The sequence below is a fragment of the Atractosteus spatula genome, chromosome 2, assembly GCF_055471065.1.
Source record: "Atractosteus spatula isolate fAtrSpa1 chromosome 2, fAtrSpa1.hap1, whole genome shotgun sequence".
NCBI classification, from domain to species: domain Eukaryota; kingdom Metazoa; phylum Chordata; class Actinopteri; order Semionotiformes; family Lepisosteidae; genus Atractosteus; species Atractosteus spatula.
The window spans coordinates 69,340,079-69,358,579 of NC_142707.1; the positions used below are offsets into that span (position 1 = coordinate 69,340,079).

Consider the following 18,501-nt stretch of genomic DNA (forward strand, 5'->3'; position numbering starts at 1 on the left):
ATATAATAAAATTAACAATTCATGTGCAAAACATGAAGTAGAGTTTGTGGAAGACTTTGACTTTCCCTTCATAAACTTGAGTACAGCTGATAGCAGTGGAGACTGGGCTGCTGACAGATTTCTTGCACAGTTAATGGGAACATGCAAGAGGCAATGCTTGTATAGCTCTTTGTCTTATCAAACAAGCAAGACCAGGGGCTAAAGGGAATGTCCCATACCGACCGACTGAAAGAACTGAACCTTTTTAGTCTTTAGCAGAGAAAACCAAGGGAGACATGATTCAAGTTTCCAAAACCCACAAAGGTACCGACAGTCAACCTGTGAGATCTTTTCAGAACTGACAATAAAACACAAACCAGAGGACACCAGTGAAATAACATTAAAGTGCATTTAAAACTGAGAACAGAGGTATGGTATTCTTTATCCAAAGGGTGGTGGGAGTGGGGAACAAGCTCCTCAGCCATGTTGCTGAAGCCGACACCCAGGCTTCTTTAAGGAAACGCCTGGATGACATCCTTCGTTTCTAGCTAGACCACACAAACTAGAAGGATCAAATTACCTTATCTCGCTTTAAACCCGTCTTAATGTCAAACTTACTCCATCATTAGATATGCACAGCCTTTGGGGGCCTTTCCATGAGTAAACTTGCACAGCAGTTGAAAACTTACTTTATATTGGTTCAGTATTTTACATCACTACATTTTAGGTATGAACAGGTCTTGAAAGGAATCCAAGATGGAAATGTTTTGGAATTCACATCTTCTCGACGGGCGTTATGCCGAGAATCCACAAGCCACTGGCCAGCACGATGCACGTGCTCCGAAACAGCTGCAGCCTTGCCTGCGGAACAAGAACATTTTGTTTTTTTTAAAAAAGTCCCGGCCATGCACGAACAGACCATCAGGCTCAGAATTAACAGGCGTCATCCCTTCATTCCTGAGTAGACTGGCCCTGCTGTGTGCGATAATAAAAACCATCCATCCTTCCCCAATAACTTATTAGTACAATACGGGGTTATGGTGTTCCTATTCAGCCACTGATCTTCCAGCTTCGTTTGCTAAATCCTGACTGGATTGTTCTTTTCCTCTCTTTCTTTTGTGAAGAAAGCATACAGTAGTTTGTCAGGGGCTTTGTGTGGTTTCTTGAACAGCAGTATGAGGTACCTGGGCCACAGCAGGAGGACTGCCCTTCACCGGCAGAGTCTTATGAGCCACAGCCGCCAGACGACTGCAAGACAAAACAAGGTGTTTTTCACGTGTAATTAACGCACATTTCTTCAGGAATCACGCACAGCACGGAAGGATGTGTGAATCTTACCAAAGTGTCAGCAGAAAGTTGACGAGGTGTTTGGGCTGGAGATCCTGTGAAGACTGAAGGAGAACTTCATCATACCTAGGAACAAGCACACAGCACAGTCTGCGTCAGCCAATATCTTCATTTCCGCAAGCACCCCTGAAATCACATTATACGTTTTATATGGTGAACAATCTAAATGTGTTTTGATAAAGGCAGAACCCAAGTGGCCAATGATATGGTGCATGTTTCAGTGAGAAAACTCTTTAAAATCTATTTTCTAGGAATTAAGTGTCGAAATAAGCCCTTTTCTGCCAAAAACATTTTTCCTAGATGACAGACAGAAGAAAATTACATGTTAATGTATAATTGAACTGTACACAATATCATCTGGGTGCATGCAAAGTCAGCAGTTATAGGGAGAGGAGTCTGTGTATAATCTGTATAATTTCATAGTCTTTGCGGTGAGTAGATGCACTCTGTGATGTTTATTTTACAGGTCTGTAATAATCCTTACCAAGAATCCCTTCTCTGATAATAGACAGCAATGACTGAATGTACTTTGTCACTTTATTAGGCCAGATTAAACAGCCCTGCCTCATTTTACAATATGAGCTCATGGCACAGGTTTGTACAAAAGGGGGCTTTCGCGGGTATATGATTAACTCCCTTTCTCCCGGAAGTCCTCAATTAAACAGGACAGATTTGAAAATGCCTCACTCAGGCTCTGAGGTGGAGTGCTGGGGTGTAAGAAAACAATTAAAATCCAAAGGTAAAAAAAACATCCAGGGTTCTAAGGAAAAACAGAAATAATTCTTGTAGGCAAAACCAGTAATTCATCAACTCATCACCCACAGTTAAACAGCTGCAGCTAATGGGTATTTGAACTGCTGGGGAACAACAAAAGCCTGGAAATTTTTTAAGAAAGCATTCCAGAAGCAGCAACTATTTTCAATATCATTAAATGATTGGTGCCATACTGTAACTGAATTTTGGAGATTGTGTAATTCTCGCACTTCTGCACTATCAAACCACCTGTTTCTCAGTGGGTTAAAATGTAAATAGTTATGTTTGCCTAAACAGCAGGAAGCTAACTAAACAAGTATTAGCAGTTCATCTCACATACATGTTATTGACTTAACCCTCCAGCAGGCACTTCTTGTAGCGGCAAACCCATGTTTTTCTTTTTCACACCCTCCCAGGATGAAACCCTCAATTGTTAACGAACTCAACACAAAGCCTGTACCAGCACAGGGTGTGTATGTGGAGGAGGAGAATTAAGGACACTGCATGCTTTCCTTTGAAACCTGCACTTATTGGAACGTTCGCACTGATCGGAGGAGTGATACTGGGCTCAGGGACACTCAGGGAAGATACGAGGAATCTCGCATAGGCCCAGCAATGCAAGGACGATGATCCAGCTGCACTGACAGAGCTGTGCAGAAACTCCTTCATCCTCGCTGAGCACAGCCCCAGTCTCCTCCAGCTCCTGTCTGCCCATGGAAACACTCAGCACTTAGCAGGTGCACACGCGAACCAGTTGCACAACAAACTAAACAAGAGTATATGGTGATCTTTTGCATAAGCATACCAAGGCTTCTTAAACAAATTTGCCATCACCCTACACACTACCTGTGACGTGGAAGGGAAAACACAGTCTGTATGCTATCCAGCTCAAAACCACGCAGGCAAACCGGATGTCCAACACTGCTCGACACCGCATGTCCTGCTTCTTTTTGATGAGACAAACCAGGGTACTGACAGGACTGAAAGCTACCCAGTCCGACTCCTTTACAGAATTTCAGCCTTAAGGAACAGAAATGGAGGCATTAACCTGAGATATTCAAACGTTTTCAATCCTGAAAGGGCCAGAGGAAACACTTATAAACTCAGGTCGCTTGACAATGACCAAAACGAAGACACTACGCTGAGTGAATGCGAACTGCAATTTGTAGAACGCACAGACCATGCTGAGGTAGTAGGTGTGGATTCACAAGTGGATTAATTTCCCAAATTTATTTTTCATTTTTATGGTCTAAGACAATTAAAGTTACCGTAGAAGGTGCTGAAGAATAGCAGTGGCCTCATGGTCCTGAAGATGAGAAGGATCGAAGGTCCTGTCTTCTCCACCATTGCACATTCTCAGCAAACTGAAACAGTCAAAACCGTGGTGGGACAACTCCATGTGGGAAAAGCCTACGTTAACACCGAAAGGAGATTAACTTCATCCAGTATTTTAGAATTCACCAAAAGCAGAAGGCGTTTGCAGTCCCCAAAAAGGATTAAATCTGTCCCATTTAACAACATTCCAAGACAAAAATTATTTTAGAAAGAGGAAGGATTTGATCCTACACTTTTTATAACCATAGTAGTTACTGGAGAGAAGCAGTTGAGGTGTCAGGAATTCTGAAAGACAGGGCAATTGTCATTCAGGTACCACTGCACAGTAGTCGTCATCAAATACCCAGGAAGGGGAACAGACAACTTAGTAGGATATTACTGTGTCGAGTTCTGCAACGATGCGTTTCAGTTCATATCAGTGAATGAAGTGGCCTGCAGTTAACGGAGAAGCCTGGACCTCCCGCATTGTACTTCTTATGCTCCAGGCAATGACGTACTGTATACGCATTTAAGGATGGAGGAGTTGTTTGCTTTTCATTTGTGTTTAGTATTTCTGCTTTGGTCTGGTTTGCTTGTGAAGAGACACAACAGGAGGGAAAGACCAACAGCAGAAGAAAGGCTGGGTGAGTCCCCCTCAAACTCCAGAGACAACCAGAAATGACTTCTAAATTTGACTACAGTGGAGAAAAACGAAAGTAAAAAGGTGTGAACAATCAATATACATTCCTTGCCAGCTACATACTTCATGTGCAACATCGATCGGCACCCCACAAGAAACACTAGCAAAGTTGAACAGGAGGTACTTTTGTTATTACACAAATGGTTGTGGGAGACTGGAACAAGCTACCTAGCCATGTTGTCAAAGATCCACCTTTTTTCAAGACATGGCTGCATGAGACTCTCGGATCAGTTGGCGACTAATTGTGTCCACTGGCCTCCCCTCCTCTGTAACTAGTCCAGTGTTCTAGAAACAGGAAATGTCAAGTATCTTTGGAGAAACCCACAGAAGGCCAAGCAGGGAGACAAGTGCCTTACCTCCGGAGCCTGGCATGTGTGTATTGGAGGAACACTCCTGTGTCACCCTGGCTCTGGAGAACTCTGTCCCAGTCAAACCTGTAGTCAGACAGAAGTGGGCCTTTAAAGTCCTGGAAATGTGGGAGAACAACCAGTCAGAATCTGCTTTTTTGTGTGATCTCTGCATTTCTGGTCCACTGGCCCACTTCCAGTGGCTGTGTAAAGGATGGGCACGGTGCCTTGGTAAATATCTCTCAAGACAAACACATGTGACTGTAGGCCTTACAGCATGCTTGCTGACCGCAGCAGAAAGAATTTAATTTCTTTGTCCAGCCAGCTGTTTCACTGTATCTAAATCGTTTCAGGAAGTTTTTCGGCAAAAATACAGGGAGTGGTCACCTAGGGCCTTAAGGGTAACCAAGGAAAAACCACAGACGCAGGGAGGACATGCAGTCTCCACACAGAGGGCACTGCAGTCAAGAATCCATCCAGGGACCTGAGAGCTGTAAGGCAGCTGCACTTACATCATCGCTCAAGGCTGGACATGAATACTGCCATTGCCAAGATTAACACAGCAAATGTTTTACAGAATAGCAAACACCATAAATTACTGAGATGATATATGATGTAAATATTGTTACAGCTTTAGGTGACTTAGAAGTGTCTCTAAGATATTAGATAAAGTTTGTGACACTGGGAAGAGTAGATACTTCTAACTTCAAATCAGAGAGGATGTTTGCTGAGCAATAGTAAAGTTTACACATCAGTATACCTAGGGAAGTTGTGGATTAATGATTGTCAAGGAGCAGCACAGAAAGAGAAAATATAAGGTCACATTAAGAGCACAAAGAAGAGGAGAAAAAGAGAGGAAACAAGAGAAAGAAGGAAGAAACAAGGAGAGGAAGGAGAGAAGAGACAGGAGTCCAGAGGAATTGGGACTTGAAGCTTGCGCCAGGCGAGAGCCCCTACTTCATGATCATCCAAATCAAACCTGACTGGAGCTCAGTATTTGAACCTTGTTAGACAGAGCGTGCTATTCTGTGTTTTAGGGGACTTGGGTTTCCTGGGTAAAAGATACCTCAGTTAGAAACGTCTTTCCTGATTAGGGGGCATTTTATGGATAAGGATACAGGCTCCCATTTATTTTGTGGTATCCAGGGTGCAGAGAGAGAGATTTAACTGCAGGTTACTTTGTATTTAGTTAGAAAGCAGCTCATCTCTTGTGCGGCCTCTGTAGGCATTAAGAGTTTAGGGCTTAGTAGCAGTCTGGGGTTTTCTGGGTGACCAGAATGTCAGGCCTCTGAAACGCCTTGTTTGTAAATACTGTATATATATAAAGTAACTTTGTGTGTTGTATGTGGTGTGTAGTGTAGTTTGTGTTTTGTGATTGTAATAAATATTTGTTTTAACCAAGTGTGCCTGGATTATTACTCCTCTCAACAAAGCTGTGCCAGAGAATAAAGAATTCACCTGCCTCCCTCTAGTTACACCAGCCACTCGGGTAATTACTAGAAATGACTTACAAGATGGGGGTTTTGAATAATTATTTCATTGATTGACTAAACCGCTCGGTCAAATACTGATTTTCACCATTTTCCTAGCCCCCCCATTTGTGACAATATTTATCAGTTGTTGTTTTTCAAATGTGTTTGTTTGTTGTTTTTGAGGCAGTCCTTTTCAGAATGAGCACTGAGGAAAACCTACTTACCTGAATGATTAGTGCACTGACACCCACTTTTTCTGCAGTGCCCTCAGGGTCTTCCAGGTCCTTGCTTGCTGCAGAAAAAAGAAACACGTTCCCGATCGTTTCATTCAGAAGCCACGAGCTGCTCTCAGACTGGGCGATTCGGACAGGACAGTGGGGCCTCATCTTCACACACGTTAATGAACTTTGAAACCTCTTGATCTGCAGTGTGGCCAACACACACACACTGTTCAGGGCTTTGTTCACAAGACAGCCACCGTCTAATGTTCACAACGCGACTGCTGCTTCTGTGAGCGTCGCGGTTCTGCGCGGGCTCGTGCCCTCCGTTCACCTGCCCACCCGCAACACCTGGGCGCGAGCCGGGGTCTCCGGCGTAACGCAACAGGGAGCCAGCCGAGTGAGCTAAAGGAGACCCCCCCCAGCCCAGGAGGCTGAGGTCCCTGCTACGTGCAGGGAGGGCGATGATGTCCCCGTGTCCAAACTAGCTCCGCTACACTTCCTGCGCCTCCCTGCAGGTGGGTCCAGTGGGTGTAACCGGAACCCGCCTGGTCAGAGAAATGGTCTGAGCACTCCACCGGGGTCGAGTCAGGATTAGTCAAATAAGGAATGTGACAACGGGGGGAAATTCCTAGTTTCCCGCACTGACAAACTGTTTCATCTGCAAATGGGCTACCAATCGCGTGCGTGTTAAGAGCACCATTTGTAAAAGGCAGGCAGCCTGGCTCCAGAGGTCCTGGTCCAGAAGAGGCAGGCAGCGGAGGATGCAGCCTATGGAAGGCCAGGGGGGAGCGGTCAGGCAGAAAGCGACGAGGAACTCAACAGACAGCAGATGAGCCCCCCTGGACAGCAGCGGGAAGGGCAGGAAGAGTCCCAGCCAGCCAGACCTCAGTTGTGTGTTAGAATAATGTCACAGAGCCTGACCACTCACCTTCCATTGACTTTATATGGGCGGCAGAAGAAAACACACACTTTAACATCAGTGCACTGTAACCGCATTAAACGCCTGATTCTGAAATGTTACTAAGACTATATTGTAAAACGCAAATTTCGATATCCAGTTTATTTCGATGGGATAGTCCAACTGTCATTCAACCTTACCTGCTGATGAATCAACTATATTTTGGTATAATTATTACGCCTACTGAAGTAGTGTGTCCTGGAAGCTCAGGGTCACAGTGATAATCAGACACAGAAAAACACTGTTTGAAAAAGGGTTATGTGTACTGTAAATGGCCATTGCCTACACTGTCACAATATTATCAATGGTTTGAGTTTGCAATGTTTTACACATTATTTTTCTTTAATTTAAATCTTTAATTTTTTGTTTCCTGTGAATTAATCAACTTCATACAAGCAAGAGGTGTATTAATAGTGTACACTTGGTTTACCTAATAGGTTTAAGTGGAGCAGGTTTTTAAGCCAAGCCTGATGGTCTCATTTACAAACAGGATGCTAAAACCACACAAATCACAGGAGCCTTAAGTTGGAGAAGAAAAGAGGTGTTTTTAGGATGAAAGAATATAAAGCAGTGAGTGTTATAAGGCGTGTACAGCGCAGCTCATCTGCAGTCTTGACTCTTAACCCGTTGATTAAGAGCAAAACCTGTTCTTCACTTGGGACACTTCTTACGCCCAACACCCCAAGCCATTTCACAAAGCATGCCGAGGACAATGAAAAAGAAAATGAAACAAGCAGTGTGGACCAGCTCCGCTCCACTGTAACCGAGCGCCTGTTGAGCAGCAGTTATTTTTTATGTCTACCAAATCAATCAGCCGATCAGTCAATCAACCGACCAACCAGCCATACAATCATCCATTAATTGATCGATTCATTCATTCATTCTAATTGTAGCGCGGGGGTCTCTGCGCCCTCCTTACTTCTGGAGTCCCTCATGTTTTGGAGCATCCTCGTGCGAGCTTCATCGAGCACGTCCTCCAGGAAGACCACGGCCCCCCTCCGGGTCTTCATCCCCTGCACGAGGCCGAAGGGAACGTGGCGGCAGCTGCAGGGAAGCCAACCACGTCGGTACGGCCAGAAGGCAGACCGAAAGATGGGTGAAAAATGGCACCGTCGTTTACAAACAGCCCGAGACACGAGTGCAAGATTTCACATAGATTTAAAATAGTTGTTACACAGATTTAACATTTACAGGAGATGTAAAAACCGGCACGCGGAAACAATTGTGACTTAAAAAGTCATTAAAAGACTCGAACATTTGGTAGGTTAGTGTACTTGGTGGTAAGCCTATGTTTCTTTCTCATGATGGGAAGACTGCAGAATAATTGAAACCTCTTACCTTTCTGCCCACTGGAATCCCATCGCCTGAAGGACTTGGAAAATTTGCTTAAAATGGGTTTCCTGACTTTTATCCGTCTTAAATATAAGCATACAACATCATTAACATAAAACTGGAAACTTCATTTTTGCACACTGAAATTTGGTTGGGGGAAAATATAAAAACTTTAGGCGAGAGGATAGGATTGAGCAATTTTCATGGGACTGGATTAGCATAATACTCTCTAATTAATGGGGGAAAAAATAAATGAGTGTAAAAAGACCTACCACATAAATCATCTCATCAAAATCATATTTATTCTTCCGATCTACAGCAGCTGCGAGATCTCTGCAAAATACAACAGACAAATACAAACTAAAACCTGTCATCGTTTACACCAACGCAAGGCCAGGTACAGCACTTCTCCTTGAACTTAAATTTCATTAGCTTCCAAATCTGTCCGTGCCCATGATGAACTTTAAATATTGATTTAGCAAAGAAAAGGCAGGTGCAAATGAAGAATTTGAACACATGAATTAAACTGGCCCTATTTAATCCCGACCCTTCACAGTTAAAGACTGAGCCAGTCAAGGCAGTATGAAGGCCTTTGCTCGACTTGCCTGGTAATGTACAGAGAAGTCCCATCACTGCGTACGACGGTAGTAAACGACGACATATCCTTGGCTGGGGAAAGGTCAACTACACCGGTTCCTCTCCTTAAAGCAAGCAGAATACAATCACCGCAGATTACGGGAACATACACTGTAATCACAAGAACATATTTTACTCCACTCTCTCTAAACATCTTTCTTTAAAGTTTAAAGAACCTTTTAGTTTATGGCACGGTCATTTGAATTGACCTTTTAGCTCACCAAGCAACTTAGGAAAACTGCCCTACAAACTGAAATGATTTCTTACAGCTCTTTTGCTGCGCAGCTCACTGTTAAAACATTCAGCTCAAGCCTCCGACACCGAGAACAATACAAAGCCACTTTCTCTCACTTTGTTCTTGACTTATTGGTTACTCCGATTCTCTAGTGCTGTGCACTTATTTCTGTCCTAAATTCGCAGAATTCAGCCATGTGTAAAAAGAAAACTGATACATCTTTTATCTCAACAGGCACGTTGCAGGCTAGCTTTTCGGGAACTCTGGACGAGTAAAATGACTCACATGCAAGTCAGCGATGAAGATCAGGATCTGTGATATCACAGACCTGTGGGGCAAGTAAATACTACTACGCTTCCTGTAATACACACGCACAGTATTTTCCCCTGTTTTAAAAAGTCCTACCCGTATTTATTCTGGAATTTCCTTTGATTTGCCATCTATGTACTACCTTCTCTGTTCAGGCTTCACCACACTGTTAAACGTACCAGTAAACCCACATGCACAGATTCTGCATGGCTGCTGATCACTGTGAGAAAATGCATCCACCCAGAAGCCAGTTAACCTACCAGCATGTCTTTGGACTGCGGGAGGAAACCGGCACACCCGGAGGGAACCCACGCAAACACAGGGAGAACACAAAAACTCCCCGGAGATACAGACAGCACCCCTAGGTCTGGAATTGAGAGCCCCTAACAACTGTGCCGCTGTGACGTCCTCTTCAAATAACATGCCTTGATATTGGCATTTTGCACTTGTATGAAACGAGCACCTTGACTCACATTTTAGCCCCGTTTGTTTCACAAGGAAAGGGCATTCTCATTTACATCTCATTTACGGAGGTCTAACCTCTGTCAAAGGGCTCTATTTAAACTCTGCTCTAGTTTTATCTTGCAAAGTTTTTCCAAAACCTGTGACGTACGGTGTGGTCTTCAACAGGCCCCTGGAGCGGAGCAGATGAAGCACCTCCTGGGTCTTCCCCTGGTAGGCTGACTCCCCCGAGTACTCCCCAAAGCGAACGCCGAGACGCTGCACGGGCACACAGGGAGCGGAGATCGGGAATCAGACAACACGCCGTGGGCGGGTGTATGGCAAAAAAACATTTCACGTTCTCCGTGTTCTTCTTCGGCGTGAGAAAGAGCGGACTTCCCTCTCTTCCTCACACCCGAAGAAGGCTCCACAGCCAAAACATTGTGTTTATTTTCTTCTCTTTTCAGCAGGGAATAACCCTTTACTTGTTCCTTTGTGGCCTACGCATGCTGACGCAGCTGCCTACTTGAATTATTTCATGTTTACCGTTTTATTAGAGGTTTGAGGCATCTTCAACCAGGGGTTACAGACTTTTTCTTAGAAACAGTGTCTGTGCATGAGGGGATAACGTTTACATTGTCAGCGTGTTTTATTTACTCTTTTCTTTTTCACAGTTGTAATAAAATACCAACAAAATGGGTTAGTCTGAAAATATCTGCACTGCAAACACGAATTCCCGTTGGAAATATTTCACTAAAAGGCTCAGGACTTGGGGAAGACTGGGTTTAGCCCAGTCTTACTTTCACCTTTAATGCAATCCTTTTGGTTCTACATCTACTACGGCCTCAAACCGTGCCTTTTAACAGAGTGAGTACATTTACCCCTTAACTTCGAGGCCTTTTTGTCATTTTTACTTAGTTTTCTTCAAAGTTCACATGCAATGAACTCATGGCTTTCAAACGGAGCCTCTGCACGATTTACTAAATTCATACTGAAGTGAAGATGGAGCAAATAATAACAATACTAATAACAACTGTGTTTTTACACAGTCAGGAAAGGTGATTGGAGAAACCTTTTTTGAAAAAGCTGACCTAAGGCGATGAACAGAAAGAGAAAAGGCACAACAATTAATTATAACAGAGTTCTAACCTCATAGACTCGTCTGTACTCTACAATACTGATCTCTCTGAAGCGCTGCCACAGGGACAGAGCGCTGCTCTCTCCCGTTTCCAGCCTCCTGAAGAACTCCCGCGCAGCTTCCTGCATGTTCTCATCTCTCTCAGCTTCCTTGTGTACTCGCACGTACACCTGCAGAGCGGACAGCAGCAGGAGATCAAGAAATCAATGAAGCACACAGAGATAATTCTCGCTTTATACCAGTTATGAACGTTTTGTCTTTATAGCTCCCTTCACACCACAGCATCCCCAAGACCTGGACAGAATTAAATATTATGAAAACAAATTCATGTTTATTTATTACACAATTTTAAGGAAACAATAGTCTAATCCTACTATCAGGAAATATGCAGAGAATTCTCCTATTTCTCTGCTGTCGTGCTTCCCTCTCTGTGTCATCCACATAGACAGGGGAGAGCAAGTTTCAGGTTTCTTAAAATTCTCCAAAGTGCTTAGCTTCAAGTTTGAGACAATTTAAAGATAATTTCTCTCATTTTGTTGCATTTCAAGCAAATTTATTTTGGTTTCAAACCATTCCATTTTGTGGCAGTTGCAATTATTGTGTATTGTACAAATGGCCTACGAACATCAAAATATTTTGTTGCTAAGTTACATCAGACTATGATTGCAATTTCAGTAACAATGGTTTGCATTGGCTTTGAAAGTATCACAACTTCATCTTGGTGTACTCTCAGAAGAGAAATGTTGATTAAGAGGTTTAAAAATCCAACTATATGTTAACTTACATCAAACAGATGTTGTAGAGGGTTTACTTTTAACTCTTCCTCTGAACCAAACTGCTGAAAGCCAGCTCCCAGCAGACCTGGAATAACAACAAAACCATCAGGAGAAACAAGTCTTCAGTTTTCACAAGAAAACGATTCCAAAAATTTGAATAAGAAAATAAAATGTAAATGTAACAGACAAATGGAAGCAATTAATAATGGTACACATTTTATTCCTTAATATTAAAAGTATGATGTACATCTGTATTGTGACAACATAATAGGCATTTAACTAAAATTAATTAACTGTAATGGTGTTCATCTAAGAACCTAAAACCACCAGTTTGTCCCCACAAACAAGTTTTAATTGTGACCAATTAATACAGTATACACACGTACACATCTGAAAACCTTGACTTGTGGTTCTTAAAAAAAACCTGACAAGCAAAGTTATCTTTTCAGTCATTAAAACTGATGCAGCATGACTGCTTTCAGATACTTTGAGATGTACCAATAGGGTTACAATTATCAAATATTAGATATCTTATTGAAATTATTGGAATTCTGTTCTGCACAACAGTAAAATAGCTTTTTAAAAAACTGTTCAATGTTAAATGTCACTATTTTCACTGTGGAGACCTACAGTCCTTCCTCTACGCACTCTGTTTGAAACAAGCCACACTGGGGAAGCCCGTACACTGACACTTTCATGAACAGATGGATGAGATAGATAGATACTTTACTGATCCCGTGAGGGAAATTGCAGTGCAACAGCAGCTTAACACAGTCAACACAGCACAGTGTAACGAATGATACAATAATAATACAATACATTCAGATCAGATTAATTAGCTATTGTTAGCCAAAGGAACGACAGACAGCTTAGCCAAATGGACTCCTCTCACTTGTAACCTTTACTATGTTGAGAATTCATGTTCTAGAGATCCTTGAGAATGGGGTTCTTTCAGAGGAATGCTCAGTGTCTCGACACGGATATCGAGTTCCTGATATAAATATCCCAAGTCACTTCCATGGGTTCTTTCTACAAGTTGAAAAGCCTTCAACTAACTGTGTAACTAAGTCACACATTGACAATCAAAACAAATGGAAATGATAGGAAAAAAAGCGCTAATTGTTTTTAAAACCTTTAACCTTTGTAAAAGCTACTGATTGATTGGACTGCACCTAGAGTAAAAAGAAAGAACAGACCTCAAAACCCAAACCACTTTGCTATGAAATGCGATTTGGCCTTAACTCCTCTCTCTTCTCGTATAAGACACACCCCCAGTAAAAGCGGGATTTTTGTTTCAAGCTCAATTTCCTGACAACAAAGCAGGAGGATGTCTGGTTTGCATGACCCAAAGCCTTGCCCTTCTTGTTGCAAACGCCCGCAAGAACTCGCAAAGATGTGCCTTCGGGTGTTTCAACCGTGGGCCTTTGAACTTTTCATCTGCTGCTCTGAAAAGCAAATAGAAAAATGTATTTGCACTCACCAAACTGCATTCCCCAATCACCCAGATAATTAATCCTTGTGACGCAGTTGCCCAGGACTTCCTTAAGGTTAGCTATGAAGTTACCTGTGGAAAACGGAATGCATGCTAACGTCAAATACTGAGTGAATCATTTTTTTTAAAATATGTTTAGCAACCATTTATGGATTACACATAAGAGAGCAGTTTTTTAGGCGATTCAGTCATCTTTCGTTAAGCAAAAGCTATTTATAGAAACTCCGATTGCCACAGACTCTTAACCAATAGTTCAGGAACAGCCTGGGGGTTAATGAACAAGATGATTTCCCATGAGAAGCCTGTCCCCTACTGGCGTGAAAACACATTAAACTTTTCCGTCCCTTTCCGAGAAACACCGATGTAGCGAGCGTGAGACGTTGATCCACTCAGCAAAGGGCTCAATGATGACCCCTTCACCTGTGTTGCTCATCTTGACAGTAGTGTTTAAATAAGAACAGAAGGAGATGAGGTTTGTGATGAGTGCTGTTCACTTAAGCAGGCAGTGGAAGGACAAAGGCCAGAGTTGTAATATGCTACTTTACTTTTACTTGCATTGTACCAGATGGGAAATTTGCTTTGCAGGCAGGTGAAAGACATAACACAATACACAATACATCTAACACAACATGAACCTATTAAATAAGAGACATTTATATATGATGAAAAAAAGATATACTGTATATAAAGTAAAATATGTAATCAATTATCCAAATTAAGGAGGTCAATAGCTGAGAAAATAAAAGATACTGCATTTGATCTAGGTAGTCTAAACCCAAGCTAAAGTACTGTAGGGAATTGTTTACTTGCTGTGTCAATTTCTTTCAAGTTCTGTTTGCACTGTTAAATCCGTAATGGTTAACAGCTTGAAAGAGGCTTGTTAAGAGAATGATGGAATGGATGCAATAATTTGGGCCCAGGTGGTCCTGAAAACAGAACAGCCTCTGGAAGCCCAGGACCAACACTCTCATCACTGGGAGAAGATTTTAATATCTGCAGAAGCCTTACCGATGATGGTAGAGCGCAGATGTCCAGCATGGAACTTTTTTGCAATATTTGGTGAACTGTGAAACAAAAATGTGACAAATCACGATCACGAGGAGAAAGGGTGATCAGGACAGAAGACATTCCACAGATTCATTCATTTACACCACAGGCAATTTACAACCAAGACAAGCAATTTGTTTCCTCTTAACAGAAGGGGAACTAAGCAAAATAAGGAAACAGAAACTGACTCAGTTAAGAAGCAAGTGGTTAATCTGACAAGTGGAGGCATTGTCTCTTTTCTGATGTTCTGCATTACGCTAATCTCTCCACACACTAAAATGTTCTCTGTATTGGTACTCTCCGTAAATGGTACGAACATTTAATTGTGGAGTTTGGTGTTCATTTAAAGTGTTAACTGAACTGTAAAAATAGAGAAGAAAGGGAGAATGACTATGTCGTGCGCTGGCTTTGCTGGAGTGTAGGAAGTACACTAACTAGCTTTTAATTAGTATTTTGAATTGCCTACAGTGTGAATTCTAACAAGCTCAAATGAGGTTACTGAGCTTGGGTGTCAGCAGTATTGTTTTCTCTGTCAGTCAACAGTAAGATGTATTGTACGAGTCGGGCATCTAAAATATTATAAGGAGGCAAATCACCCACCTGAATTCTACCACAGTTTTTTTCCCTTTTTGCTGCTGATTAAAAAGTTCACTTTTCACACCAAAATCTGAACCTTTGATGGATATCTCCTGTAAAACTTTCTAACAAAACGAGACAAACGAGACAAAAAAAAATCAGTGTAGATGCCGTGCAACCGAAGACAACTACTATGTGCATCATTAGCTTTATATATTTTTCTAGTGTCTCAATCCTGAATTTTCTAGAAAAGCTCCACAAAGGCTTGATAATCTTACTTTTAATTTTATTTTCCCTTTCCCTAAAAAACGGAAAACACGTGGATTTCTCTGATTTAAGAGCTACACATTTATTACAAAACTTTACTGGCATAATGTCAAAGGGGTTAACCTTACTGCCCAATCTCATCTAAACACATTTCCTATAGTACCTTCACTTAAATTCTATTCTGTGAGCATAAGAACATGAGGTGTCTTTCACTCATACAATGACATAGGGGTTAATTTCTCAAGAAAGCCCAACTTGGACCACAGAATGACTGAATGACAAAACCCCATATTCTCTGGTTCATCATATTGCTATATTTCAAATCAAAGTTTATTTTATTTTTTATTTAGCTTATTCCTCTCATTTTTATTGAAAACTTTCCTCCGTGTATTGTATCAGTGCCCATGACACACACAAATGTCCATCTGGCTTAAAAAACGGCACATCACAATAACAGTTTTGCCATTCTGGAACTTGATGAATTCTGCACAGGGGATTCCTTACATTACTTTTAAATATCTGACCACTTCTGTTTTTCAAAGCATTTGATGGTTACAATTACGTACTGTAGCTGTATTCATTTGGAAAATACATGATTTTGTTCCAGTGCAAGATCACTTCACTTTAACAGCAACATTATGACCTTCATGCCTGATCTCATAACTACTCAAGGCAGGTCAGGACCTCGAACCAACACTATTTTGCTGATGCAAGCCAGCGTTAGCAGCGCTTGTTTCCTGGATAACATAACAGAGTAAGAAGCAATGCTGTCAAAAAACAGCGATTTATATGTGGATTTTAAAGAATATGAAACTAAAACAGCTCCGGTGTTTCACTTTTTTCACCCACACTAATAATCAAAGGAATTTAAATGGTTGTAGCTGTTTTGTAGTTCTGTAGTTTCATGTCCAATAATCCCATCAGCTCATCCAACTGTGTGATCAAGCGCATCACCCAGCTCGATTCAGATTTCAATTAAAGACAAATACTTGAACATTCAAGAATATTTGAGAGCTACGAGACAAGAAGAGTCCACTTGTTACATGAACATCTTTCTCTTTTGTTTGCTAGAAAGTTAATTTTATACCTCAGGTCATGGTCCTGAGAATGCAGGAATGTTACATCAATAACCATCCAGCTGCATCCTTCAAAGTGTCAATAAGGACACAAAGCAATAAATCTGTGTTATCTACACCTCAGCATTTCCAAAAATTGATAAATTACCAAAGTTCTTAAAAACCCAGTGAAGACTAATAAGATTCACCTCCGCCAAGAGTGCCCGGTTTATTTTAAAATGGATTACTCCAGCGCTAACTCCAACGTCTTCAACCACACTGTCCCTCTTTATCTAAAAAAACAAAAATATTAGTTAAATGATATAATGCATAAACTTAAAACAGATGGACAAACTTCTTTCTATCTAAAATGAATTCATCCTTCTGAATGTTAATAAAAGCACAACACAAATTAATATAATTTATTAACATGATTAGGTCTGTCTCTTGCTTGCCAGGATAGGCTCCAGCTCCCCTTCAACTCTATGTTAAATAAGTTAGCAAATGGATGGATTTATACCTCTTGAACTTCAGGCAGCTTTTAATCTGTGGGTGGGCGATAATTTGCATTCCACTGTTTTGGGTTAAAGAAATAGGTGTTTTTCTTTTGAATTTGTGACTGCTGGGGAAGCTGAAGACCAAACAATTGCTTAACTGAAAGATTCAGGTATTAAGAAATTAAGAACATTACATTTCAGATCGGATAACACATCACAATGTGCAGACATAGTCAGTACAAATTATTCATGAAAAACTGGGCAAGACTGCTTTTCCAATTTGCAGCTTTAAATAGATCAGTCCCATCCCTCGTTTATGTATTTATTCCACAGCTGAAGGATCACCTACAGTATGTGTGGAGCACTATGGTCAATACCTGTTGAGCAAGCAGTTCTGTCTGAGTCTGGATATCCCCCGCAGACTGGAGCAGGCCATTCTGCACCAGGGAACTCACAGACACACGGAAATCAGGAGACTGCCTGGAAAATAGCACAGCAATTCTAAACTTGTTGAAGTCCTTTAAAATAGTAAATGAAAAGTTACAGAAAATACTACAAAAAATAGTGGATAAAAAAAATAAATAAATGGGGGATACCACGCTCATGGAAATCAAGGGCTTCTGCACTGGAAGATCAATTAATCAAATAACATGGCAGAATGCTTAGGGTTATGTACAGAACTCCTGGACAGGCCTGCTCGTCTCTAATTACGGTTTGAATGGCTGAAAGAAGACACTTCAGTAACTTTGAAAGAGGGGTGATTGTTCGGGTCCATGCGGTGAGCAAGACAGCCCAACTTGCTGATTCTTCCCGAGTAACGGGGTCTGAGGTCATGTCAGCATGGAACTCCGAGGAGAAGACATCAGCAGCCAGGACCAACAGTGGGCAGAAGCGCATATTCCGGGAACGTGAGATGTGTTCATTAATTCACGGTGCAAGACAAAAAAAGAGAGAACGAGTGCTGACCGACTGATTGCAAATTTCAACCTGGAGTGCGAGCAGACAGTTTCTCTAAAGAGGGACACACTTAACTGTTTTTTTGAGACAGGGACAGCCGACACTGCTGCAATGAAGGACTCCTCTGATGACCCCAGGACCTTGGATAGCTAAATCAGAAAGTGCAAGTATTACAACGTGCACAAGCAATTTCTTTACAGTAACCTTGACATAGAACAACACTGTAAATTCTAATCTCATATAACTTACAATTTACAATTCAGAAATTTCACAGTTATGCGTCACTAAATTATTTACAATAACAAGGAAAAGTTAGACGTCAGAAGCACACTTGTATGCCCGCTCAATACCAGCAAAAAGAAAAACAAAACACATATAGTATGTCAGTCGTGCATGCAAACTTTGCAATATGACTTTGACACCAACATCTAAACGTAGAGGTATAACTACAGAGAACTACCTTTGATGCAATCGTTCGTCTGAAATAGCAAGCCATGTGTAAAATGAAAATCACATTTAATAGAATATCGTAAGTTTTCAGATTGGTATATACATCCTAACTCATTTTCTGGTTCAGAGAGAGGACTTTCAGTCAATGCTCCCGATTTGCGTCTGATCTGACCTTCGAACTTACGTTTACGTCTGTATTTCG

At 41.6% G+C, this 18,501-nt stretch overlaps 1 protein-coding gene across 1 annotated transcript; it reads right to left on the reverse strand.

Moving 5' to 3' along the window:
• Positions 1–656: 656 nt before the first annotated feature.
• rars2 (arginyl-tRNA synthetase 2, mitochondrial) lies at positions 657–18,481 on the reverse strand. Its single transcript, XM_088931308.1, has 20 exons — positions 18,310–18,481; positions 17,925–17,998; positions 17,270–17,372; positions 16,605–16,688; positions 15,098–15,198; positions 14,459–14,514; positions 13,439–13,522; positions 11,967–12,043; positions 11,194–11,352; positions 10,217–10,323; positions 9,029–9,124; positions 8,696–8,756; positions 8,430–8,506; positions 8,011–8,135; positions 6,137–6,204; positions 4,450–4,559; positions 3,348–3,443; positions 1,318–1,392; positions 1,164–1,227; positions 657–840 (listed from the first exon to the last, which is right to left on the reverse strand). The coding sequence occupies exons 1-20, from the start codon at positions 18,343–18,345 to the stop codon at positions 754–756; spliced, it is 1,740 nt and encodes a 579-aa protein (XP_088787434.1). The 5' UTR covers positions 18,346–18,481; the 3' UTR covers positions 657–753.
• Between the last annotated feature and the right edge of the window lie 20 nt (positions 18,482–18,501).

Coding starts and splice junctions, on each gene's coding strand:
- rars2 (XM_088931308.1), bottom strand. CDS start 18,345: ATGGCTTGCTATTTCAGACGAACGATTGCATCAAAG. Junction 14,515..15,097: donor AAAACTGTGGTAGAATTCAG/GTGGGTGATTTG, acceptor TTTGTTTCACAG/TTCACCAAATATTGCAAAAA. Junction 9,125..10,216: donor GGCCTGTTGAAGACCACACC/GTACGTCACAGG, acceptor GCTTGCTTTAAG/GAGAGGAACCGGTGTAGTTG.